General features: G+C 40.7%; 2 protein-coding genes across 2 annotated transcripts; both read right to left on the bottom strand.

Annotated features, from left to right (window-relative positions):
- Positions 1–520: 520 nt before the first annotated feature.
- asb11 (ankyrin repeat and SOCS box containing 11) lies at positions 521–5,143 on the bottom strand. Its single transcript, XM_023415845.2, has 7 exons — positions 4,962–5,143; positions 4,425–4,504; positions 4,235–4,342; positions 3,578–3,728; positions 3,358–3,492; positions 1,639–1,827; positions 521–1,538 (listed from the first exon to the last, which is right to left on the bottom strand). The coding sequence occupies exons 1-7, from the start codon at positions 5,056–5,058 to the stop codon at positions 1,414–1,416; spliced, it is 885 nt and encodes a 294-aa protein (XP_023271613.1). The 5' UTR covers positions 5,059–5,143; the 3' UTR covers positions 521–1,413.
- A 656-nt stretch (positions 5,144–5,799) lies between these two features.
- On the bottom strand, positions 5,800–10,901 carry piga (phosphatidylinositol glycan anchor biosynthesis, class A). Its single transcript, XM_023415788.2, has 6 exons — positions 10,227–10,901; positions 9,846–10,116; positions 9,193–9,325; positions 8,669–8,801; positions 7,405–7,611; positions 5,800–6,616 (listed from the first exon to the last, which is right to left on the bottom strand). The coding sequence occupies exons 1-6, from the start codon at positions 10,671–10,673 to the stop codon at positions 6,356–6,358; spliced, it is 1,452 nt and encodes a 483-aa protein (XP_023271556.1). The 5' UTR covers positions 10,674–10,901; the 3' UTR covers positions 5,800–6,355.
- Between the last annotated feature and the right edge of the window lie 621 nt (positions 10,902–11,522).

The raw sequence follows: 11,522 nt of genomic DNA on the forward strand, positions 1-11,522 counted from the left end.
ACTCCGCAGAGGTGACCTTTCAGGATGGCATTTGAATACGGGATATATTAATTCCCCTTGAACAACACCGACAAATCCAGTGTGCTCGATGTTTTCTTGAAAAACATCTTTACTCCTTACTGTTTTTCTCAATTGCCAAAGAGCATTTTCTAAAACACAGTTCTCAAAGCACTAACGAACTAACACTAACACTAACATTAATCACAACATCATTTACTACTGAGCATTTCACACTAAACATTTAAGTTGTGCGTTGAAAGTAAATAAATTCATCAGCAAGTTCATCACTGCCACATGCTCCATTACCACTGTGTAAGTCAAGCCAGTCCAATGTCTGCAAAACTGTTGCTATGAGAGAACACCAACATTATGTCTTTATGTAAACTGACATAAGTTTATTCAGTTTGCTGTCGAGGGTATTTTCCTTTAGTACGACACTAACAGATTACTGAATGTTATGACTCATTTATGTTTGAAAGGTTGTGACAATTGGCTCCAAAAGTTGAGATTTACACATTGAGTATTTCTGAGAGTAAAGCAGTTTATTCCAGTCCGACCAGGCTAAAGCAATGCATCAAGCAACAAGAGATATATAAACAGTTGTGATAAAATATAGATTTGAAAACTTTACAATGTGTGTGACAATCATGATTTTCATTTGCTGATCATCCCAAAACTGCTGTCATGTAAATCCCTCAGTCCTTAATCATATCCTGTGCATAAGCACTGACATATTCCAAACAACGCCTGTTTCTTTTATACCTATTCTGTAAGTCCAGCAACTTAAAACGCATCACATACCTCTTCATCATTTTAATATTGATCCACAGCATCCCATTGTCTTTTTTTGACCTACAGATCCAACATTATAGTATCAGTGTCATCATAAAAGAGCACTCCATAGATCTAGCATTGCATCTAGAATCCTATAATACTGTCAGATTTTACACAGCTCCCTCTAGAGGCAAAGACTTCATATACCTGTTTTCACATATGCAGTAGTACTCCCCAACACCTGTGATATTGATGTGTAAAATCATTGGAATCTCCCTTTGAAAACATGTTGGAATAAAGTAAAATCCGAGGACATCAAATGGAAAGCTCTTCATTAAAAGTATAAAAATACAAAACCTGATACAGTCATTACAATATGTATACAACACATCTCTGAACTTCTGAACACTTGTATCCAAAATATTTCATTTGAATAAAACGTAAATGGCAATTATCATATTATTAAAAGGAACCGTATTATAAAATACATAAGCCTGAGAAAACTCCATCATTCTTTGAATGTGAATGCCTTTGCCCTCTCACATGTTTTGCCTCATAAGTCAGTCACAAAGCAAAAAGGGGAAGGACAAATTAGTGTATGTGGCACATAGAGAGCCTCACAAGCAGGGTGGAGGTGTCTCACTGGTACAGAAGAAAGTCTTGGACACTGTGAGGAAGGAAAAGGCTGGACGTCCTGTGCAGACGACTCCTTCCCAGACTTCGGCGAATACAGAACCGACACAGCTGTGACAGAGAGCAGGGACCTGGGCAACCGGAGACAGGGCAAAGTTGTCACAATAAATAAATCTGTGTTTGGTTGTTTCTGTAACATGGATACAAGAGCCTTCCTACTTTACAACACACCTCTTTTCTGCAGTGCAGCTCTCACTGCGCTGTTTGGTGTTGACAGATCCAGCGGAGTTTTTCCCTCTGCGTTCCTACAACACCCATCTGCCCCGAAGTCCAGCAAAAGGTCCACAATGTTTGCTCCTTCACATCCAACTGCAGCATGTAAAGGACTGTCCTGCCCACACCCCATCCGAACATCTGCTCCTACACGTGGACACAAGCAGAAAAAGAACCACACCAGAGCAACCAAATGTGATTAAGACCATAAAAACCAAAACAAACTAATACAACAAACAAGCTATATAGAATGAAAATTGGTCACTAATGGAAACATGAAAAGATGGGAACTTAGAGCAGAGCTTTGAATAATATTTGATGATTTGCAGCCACATCTATCAGTTCTGCAAATTACATTGACATATCTGCAAGTTCCATAAACATTACGTGCTATTCTGAACTGTGAAATTGCGAGTGGCGAGTAGACTGTGAAAAAAAAAGAACCAGCCATATCTAATTATTTTAGAGCTGCAATTTTCTGTCATTTTCAACTAATCTAATTATTTTCTTAATTAACTTACTGATAGTTTTATCTATAAAATGTTATAATTCCCCACAGCACAGAAAGACATCTTTGAATATCTTGTTTTGTCTGAAGCAATAGTCCCAACGACATTCAGGTTTCTATCATGCAAGACAAACAAAACATCGAATTCTCAAATGTGAGACAGCAAATATTTGATATTTTTGCTTTAAAAAATGACAAAAATGAATAACCGATTATCAGAATAGTTGCAGATTGATTTTTTGTTGATCGAATAATCAATGAATTGCCTAATAAATGCAGCTCAAACTTATTTTATTAACAAGATTCATGAAATTATAGGATGCATAATTTAACACTTAATTGTCAGTCTTGCTATTATGACTCATGCTACTTGCACATTTTATACAACACAGTTTATAATCGCACAGAGTGAATGGTCTTCCGGGCGCATATGGACAATATTGTTTTTACAGTTCTTGTTACGTAATAGGGAAGTTAACAACTCGTAAATGACGTCTATTATAAGGATTATGCAATGCAAGAGGAATTGAAAGGAGCAGAAAACAGGAAGGATAATATCTTTCCTTGAAGTTACTGAGAACTACAGTGTCCCTGAGAGCTTGACGCACTGCAACGTAAGGAAATACATGCAAATAGACAAACACATTTAGAAAACAGCTTCATTAATTTGACAACACATGTGCTGCAAATTCTCACAACACAACGGAAGTGTTTCGAGGGGACACGAAAAGGTGATGGACCCGACTGGGGACGCACTTATTGTTCAATGCTTTTAACTACAATCAGTCACAATTGGTCATTGAACAACAAGTGTGTGCCCGGCCTGCTTGTATCCGCAGGAAACACTTCCATTGAGTTGTGAGTATTTGCAGCACGTGTGTTCTCAAATTGAGGAAGATGTTTTCAGATTTTTTTTTTAAGTTGCAGTGCTTTGAACTGTCAGGGCCACCGTAGAAAACAGGTGATTGTTGCCGTTTGTGATATTCACATGTTGTAGACTAGGCAATGAGAAATATTCAGCACTAGCCCTATCTTGAAATTACTCCATAATTAAAATTAGAGGCAAATCAAACAAAAGCTAACCTGTAGTGCCTGGATGTTCGAGTTTTATACTGAAAGCATGAATCTCTTTAAGGGATAAACGGCTGTTTGCGTACAGATTACATTACCTGAGTGTAGAAGCGCCTCTACACAGGCGGCGGCCCGAGCCATGCAGGCGGAATACAGCGGTGTCCCCACCACCGGCAGCTCCATGTCAATATGAGCTCCGTAGGACATCAGCAGCTCCAGACACTCTCTGTGATCTGACGAAGAAACAACACTGCAGGAGAATCTGAGCTGTGACAGATCTTGCCAAGTTTACACCCATACACATTAACACATACACACCTTTCTTTGCGGCCTCGTGGATGGGTGATGCCAGCTGGTAGGTGGTGCCGATGGAGGCATTGTGCTGCAAGATGAGCCTGACACACGCAGCACTCCCGCTGCTGCAGGAGTTGAAGAGAGGTGTGACGCCGTCTGTTGATACCGCCTCCACCTATGGAGGGAGATGTGAAGAAACTGATGATGCTCCTCCTAAAAGAGCTGCACTTTCCTCACTTTGTTCACTTATTTATCAGGAATAACACAGACACATACAAAAATATATGACATCAACAACACAAAAACACTCGCTGATATATTGTTTACATGCTAATGGACGAAGTAGGATGATGATAGGTTGGGTACACCTTACTATTGGGTTATAATGAGAGGTGTTTCTATCGTTTAGTCTACCCTCACTGATATAAACATGGTGGATAAAATATTAAAAACATTTCTCTGTATAACACAATACACTGGCACCCACCAAAGTCATCATATAGTTGAATCAATATCTCTCTAAAACAAATCCATCCAGTGATTTAACATTGCACTCATCACTCCTGTTGGACAACTAGTCAAGCCATATGTAATATGAAGGAGGGTCAGTGCATTAAATAATTTTCGTATTGAATAGTTGTTTGTCATAAACACCCTAAAAACAAAAACCATGTTTCTTACATTTGCTCCATTGTCCAACAGGAACTTGGCACAAGCGTAATGACCGCCGAGACAAGCCTCATGGAGGGGAGAGACTCTGTCCATGGTGAGTGTGTCCACATGGAAGCCCTGCAGGGAAGATGAGAGGGTTTTTATTTCATGTGTGGACAGTGTACTTGCAAGTATTAACAGAGACCCATGTTAAGTTTACTTGAGCGATGAGGCTTCTCAGGTGGAGCAGTCTGCCCTGGTAGGCGGCTTCATGGAGAGGAGTCCTGTCCGACCAGGAGTCTGACACACAAAGAATAAGATCAGGAAAGTCTCCATGTTCAGAAAACTCACAGATAAACCCAAGTGATCTTCCTCTCAGTTCATTGAAATGTTAAGATGACCTCATTTGAATATGCTTATCTGGTTTTTCAGGGTTGACCAAACCCTATACACCAAACTGTCTGAACAATACAGACTCAGGGCTTTGTTGGCTACTGCAGAGCCAGTCAATAGCATTTGCATGCGAAGTGTTCTGTTCTCAACCAACCTGTAATTCTGATTACAAAATTGTAACTTTCAAAAACACCATGAAGACACACGTATTCGTTGCGTAATGTAAAGATGTGCAAAACCAAAACACTGTTACTAAATCTGCTGAAGAAATAAGAACTGTAGTCCAGTTGTATGAGCTTAATATTTCTCAGAAAACACAAAATAACTGAGCTGGATTGATCAAATAGACAAAGAAAACACTTACCAGCCATCAGCGAGTTGCATGGCAGCCCCCCATAGATGTACAGGAGCCTCTGCCAAGGTTGTGAGCACAGGGAAACCTCCGTTTGAACAGCAGCCATGATGAAAATGAAACAACAGCAGACTTCTCCACGACTGTCCACGACTTGAGCTCGCCCTGTCGGATACACAATCCTGAAGTCGGCCTTCCTCCCTTTCTTATCTGGTTTCTTGGACACCTCCTCCACATTACCACCTCCCACCCGCCCTCATCCCAGTCCACGGATATAGTCTACAGTTTGTGCATATCAATGGCTGTGGGGATGGGCCTGTACTGGTACACCTTGAATAAAGCTCTTAGAAATGTGCGTAAATAGTTATAGTTACAAACAGAGGGACAAGCACGTTTCACACTGTAGATGGAGATACAACTGCAGTGCACCGTATTTCATCTTGCCAAATCTGTTAAGTGTGGATCTGCACCGTCTTCTGTTATGGCTGCATATTCTCAGCTAAGGGAACAGTATCAGTTTCTACTAACAGTTATCTCTGTCTACCTGAAGACATGTAACAAGTCTTTTTTGCAGGTATGATTGAGCCTCCAACCATGGCGCTATGCAAATGCACATTGTTAGCCTTGAATAGCTATGCCATCCCATCTCTATCACCTCCTGTTTCACAGCTACTCTGTGTTTTGTCTGGCACTCTTCATTCCCAAGAGCCATCACTTTTGTAAGACTGATTCTAAGAAAGTGGCCCTCCACTGTCTTTCTGGGCCTACTGTTTCATGTAATGGTCTCTAGAAGATAAAACTGCTGCATGGCTGCAGACAATCTAGATAAAATGACGTGAAAATGGATGAATCATTTGAAAGTACACTTTATTTTCCAGAGCAGACTGTCTGGGAGTCAAATGATCATCTTAAAAAACTCCCATATAAATATGAAACATTGTTGAGGAGAAAAAAATTAGACAGAGGATTGAAGTTTGTGGTCTAAAAATTAGACAAATCAAACTTTTTGCACTGATCTACAGCATCACAAAAAGAAAACTGAAAACAAGTTACTGCAGTTTTGTACAATGCAACAGTAAGTATACAATTAACCAGCCCTTTAACTCCCTCTGTTAAGTGCTTTCTATACTTTGGTTTCCAAATGAAACAGCTCCCTATTAAAGCCTCAAGGACTGATACCACAGTTACCACATTTTAATCAGTAATTATAAAAATAAAAACACTCCTTCCAAGTATCAGATAAAATGCTTTCACACAAGGTCCCTTTGTTAAGTAAATGTAAACAATGTTTGGGGTTACCACAAGCACATTCAGCATTCAATAGTTAAAATGTCAGTCTGCACCACAAAGGCGACACATGACATCATATAAGCAGCTAGAGGTGAGGTGGAGTTGTGGAGTGGAAACTATGATGAAGTGGCACTTTTAGAGTGAGTTTCTTTTTTACTGCTTGTTTCCTGTCTCCACAGTCCGTGAGGGCCGGTGGCATCCACAGCGGCATCCATTACCCGATCTGGCACCAACCACTGTAGGAGCAGCAGGAAGAGGAAGTCCAAAACAGCTACAAATGCAAAGATGGAGCCGGCGACGGGGCCGCAGTGAGCCCTCAGCCTCCGTAACCGTCTGTCCAGAGGAAGCACCTCCTCTCCAGCCACTCTGTCATACACCTGAGAGGGAAAACCCAATGATGAGTGTCGACAAACAATCCACCATCCACCACTCAGTGTGTAGTCTCAGCGGTTTGAATCAATACATTTACATGCTCACAAGAAAAAGGGTTACTCAGAGAAACCAGGTTACACAGGAAATCAAAAAACCTGTTTACAATGCAATGTAGTAACCTGGTTAATGCGTCTGTGAATACGTTCATCAGGTCAGTAATCAGATTTCTCCTCTACTCACACCTTATTTGGAAAACAAGGCTTTCTTATTCTAACCATGCAAGTGATACAGGACACTTCTTTATTTTCTGTGTATGTGTGTGTGTGTGTGTGTGTGTGTGTGTGTGTGTGTGTGTGTGTGTGTGTGCGTGCGTGCGTGCGTGCGTGCGTGCGTGCGTGCGTGCGTGTGTGGGCTGATGGTGCTGTTATGACAAATAATCTCTGGAAACTTAGTATCAGCTTCAGCTTTAGTTAGTCAGTTGTCAGCCATTCTTTCCCTGTTTAAGGGTTACAGTCTGATTACGCATAACGTGGCCAAGAGATCATCTTTCCCCATGAAGAACTTTCACTGTGGAAATCAGGTTTCTGTAATTACCTTCAGATTACAGTTGTGTTTACTTCCTAAATCTAACATAAAGCTTCAGTTGCAGTTAGCTTTAGTTTGTAAGAGAATGAATACTGAAACAAGAAGGTCTCAAATACACGCACATGATCCAGTGAAAATGCATAATGAAGTGATACCAACAGGATATGGCTGAGAAAAAAATGGCAGGTTTTGGTGTTGGTGAACCTACCTTTTCAGTCCTCTCTGCAACATTTCTCCAAGTGTACAGGTTTTTCACACATGCATGGATGGAGGCAGGGGAGGGGAAAGAGCCTGACCGCTGCTGGGCGATGACTGTTTCCAGACCAGCACACAACGACCGAACAGTGGGCTCACACAAGGTAATCAAATCCTCAGGTAACACCTCAGGAATGCCCCCAACACGAGTGCTAACCACCTTAGAAATAAAACAAAACTCTGATGCACACATTGTAGAAATACATACACACACACACACGATCACTCCTGGATCTTATTCTCATACTTATGTTTATTCTGAATACATGGGTCACGCTGACTATACACTCATCGAGGGAGTCTTGTTCTAAAGATTTCAAAAGAGCGGAGCTTTGCATACTCAGCACACAGGCCTCATGGTTATCCCAAAGGAGACCTTTACTGCCTTATAAATGATACTGACCACATTTACCAGTAATGTTCTTTCTAGCCTTACTCTGTAATAGCAATTTTGTCTACATAATTGCTTTCTCTTCCTCTAAGATAGACCAGGTCAGAATTACCCCATCACGTGATTGACTTTTTTTCCACTCATTCCTCTCACTATCTTGCTATGCTTCTTCCCTTTTTCCCCCTTGTGAGATTTATGTTTTTTTTAAGTGCTATCAAATACACACCCACAGGAAATCTGTCACAATAACATTTTAATGTCTTCCACTGTGACAGCAATTCTACTCAGGTCAATAGGCTTCAAGGACTGTAAATATTTGTTTTGTTGCCGTTTTATTTCCTTTGGTGAGAGTGGTTATTTGTATTGTGTAAACATTCTTTGCAGAATTGTATATATATTCACTTTTGCCTTGTGTTGCGACATGAAGTAAGATGAATGCTTATGACCAAGAACTGTTGCGACATCAAATGAAACCAAATTTAGAGAGAGCGAGACTTAGGAACAGAGAAAGAAAAAGAGATGTTTTGTCTGCTTTTGTGTTAGAATGAGTTTCAGAAAGCAAATGTAAACACAGATGTGCAGCTTTCACAATCATTACTCATTGAAGCTGTGTGAAATTTTGTATCACATAAAGTAAAGAGTACAAGATTTCACTTAGATTAAAAAAAAACATTAGGTGAATTTAATGATCAATTTACTCTTCTCCAGTGAAAGCTCGGTTATCAGCAAAATAGTTGCCTGGTTTTGGACTATAATCCCTCACACTCTCTGCCCTCCATGACACACGATTTCCTGTCCTTAAACTATTGCATGAATAGCACCAGACCTGCAGTCCACAGCTGGCTCCCTCTACGATGGCCATGCAGAACGCTTCTGTCAGCGATGTGTTGAGGAAGATGTGACCCTGCACCAAAACACCACGAACATCTTTATGCTCCAGAGCCCCCAGCAGTCGCACCCTGCAATGTTCCAAATGAAAGAAGTTAGGCAAATGTAATATGACGTTCACAAGCAAACCCAATGTGTGACTATGCCAGAATGCTTTCATGGGTTCATTCCTGGACAGTCAAAACAAAAGAAATGCAGCAACTCACTGTATTTCCATACACATCGCTGCTGCTTACAAACATTTCTGCACAAACAAATATATGCTAAACAGCGTTGTCAACAGTCAACAGAAAATGTGCCTGGCGCAATGGTAATACCTGAGATTCAACATAATGGAGCCATTTTATAGGATTTCTCTTCATGACTTGATCTCTTTATGAAATGTTTTGACAGAGACCATATCCAGAAAGAGGTTTAAGATACCTCTCTCTGACAAATATTCTCAGGAAATATGAGTAGTACCTGTCATGTAGTTGGTATTTCTCTCTCACTTCCTCCAACACGAGTCTCTTCGGTCCCTCTCCACCAATTAGGAAATGCAGATCTGGATGTTTGAGGCAGAGCTCTGGGATTATTCCACCAAGAAGATCAATTCCTTATCAGAATAAGAGAGAGCAAAAATTTGCTTTCACAATGAATGTAATGCATCACTTATACTACGACACTTATGGATTTGTGAAGCTGACATGCATGTAGATATTTGAGTGTTTAAAAAAAACATGATAATTATATATGTTCCTATTTTTTAAGATAAAAACAATAAACATAAAACATGAACATTTTTTGAAGAGAATCCCTCGAATTTTATTTTTAAAGATATAGGCTGCATTTGTGACATTAGCATTACAATAACTTGTCAGTGCGCTCTTGTAGACAAACTATATTGGCAATACATGTTGCATGTTTTTTCAAGTTACCTAATGGCAAACATACTGTATTCTGTTAAAATGTACCATATGTGCCATATAAATAAAGTGTGAATGATTCATGCCAAATTGAGGCCTGAAATTATGTCCACCCAAAAAAAGGGTATTGTACTATTCACCATACCCCTCTGCTGCCTTGATTACAGCGTGAACTGACCAGCAGAAATATCGAAGTCTAACTCTCTGTACCTTTGCGGTAGACGAGACGGCTGATGACAACAATAGTGATCCTGTCTTCTTGGCGCTGGGAGGGATCAGGGGTGAAGTCTGTAGGGTCAACAGCGTTGGGAATAACAGACACTATCTCTGGGTTCAGTGCTGCACGGAGCACTGTGTTCTCCTTACTGGTATACGACACACACACGATGTGGTTGGTATCACACAGCGACACAGTCAGAAGCTTGTTGGTCAGCACAGAGCTGACGTCAGCAAAGCCGAACAGTGAGTGGTCCGTGAACACCTGTAAATGACAATACTCTTTAGGTTTCTATCATTTGTAGCACAGAGACATGAGTAGATACTAAGATTTTTTTTAAAAATGTTTGATCTGGCTTAAAATTAGTCACATACCGTGTTAAGGCCCATGGTCTTAGCATGGAATAGTGCATCATGGGCCATGGCGGAGAACGAGCTGTGTGCATGCACCACAGTGATGCGTTCCCTGGCAAACACACAGCGCAGCAGTGGGAGACTGTGGAAGCAGGTGGTGGCTGTGGACTGGTTGTACATCACCTGCAGGGGGAGGTAGTAGACCTTCAGTCCATTGGTCAGATACCTGACACCCTTCCTCCTGCCATAGGCATGGGTGACAATCACCACCTTGTGTCCCTTTTCAATCAGACACTGGGAAAGCTGGTAAATGTGACTTTCTACTCCTCCCATATTCGGATAGAAGAAGTCAGACACCATGCAGATGTTGTGCTTCCTGCCACAGACTCTGACATACTCTGCAGGAGCTCCAGAGACTCTCTGAGATGAAGGATTATACACAGCTGCCACTCTCCTTCGTTGGCCCATTGTAGATTCCTTGTGTGGCTGTGAACTTCACCAGTGCTGAAATAAATAGATTCATCAGTTAGTTCATTAACAGAAATTAATTGAGAAAAGTACTTTAATAATCAGTTAATGAGCCGAGTCATTTTTCAAGTAAAAACACCATACACTTATTGTTCAAACAACAAGTGATCTTTTAGTTGATTAACAAAAATTAATTGACAATAACTTTGATAATTGATTAAATGTTCAAGTCATTTCATAACAACATATTTTCCTGTTTCCCAACTCTAGCAAATGCAAAAGGTCAATTGTTTCCACAGAACAGATGACGCCTGCAGTTTCCTCCTTTTGTTCAAGTTGCATATGAGAGTAAATCAAGCCATGAGGAGGAAGGGACTGCCTGCAGAACTCAGAGGTTGTACCATGGCACAGATCTCACAAAGGCTACAAAGAATTCCTGCTATATTGAAGTTTCCCAATAGCACAATGACCTCCATAATTCTTAACCCTCGTATTATGTTAAGGGTCAATTTGACCGTTTCAGTTTTTGTGTTGACAAAAGTACTGGTTATCCTTTTTTTTCCTTCATGAAATTTGGTGACTTTTCCTCATCTAGGGTCATGAACTGGTTTGTAAAATCTGGACACTTTGAGGTGTAGTGGAGTGTCTGTGCAGAGTTTGTATACAAAGATTATGTTGCGGGTCATTTTGACCCAGAAGGGCTGCAAGGTCATAACATCACTTGTGACAACTTCTTTACATCCTACCGCCTTGGAGATGAACTTCAGAAGAGAAAGCTGACCATGTTGGGAACAGTCAGAAGAAATAAGCCAGAACTTCCCAGTGAAATTCTGAAGATACAGGGCAGAC

The sequence above is a fragment of the Seriola lalandi genome, unplaced genomic scaffold (assembly GCF_002814215.2).
Source record: "Seriola lalandi dorsalis isolate HSWRI2012SDOR001 ecotype SW California unplaced genomic scaffold, Sedor1 jcf7180002054559, whole genome shotgun sequence".
NCBI lineage: Eukaryota > Metazoa > Chordata > Actinopteri > Carangiformes > Carangidae > Seriola > Seriola lalandi.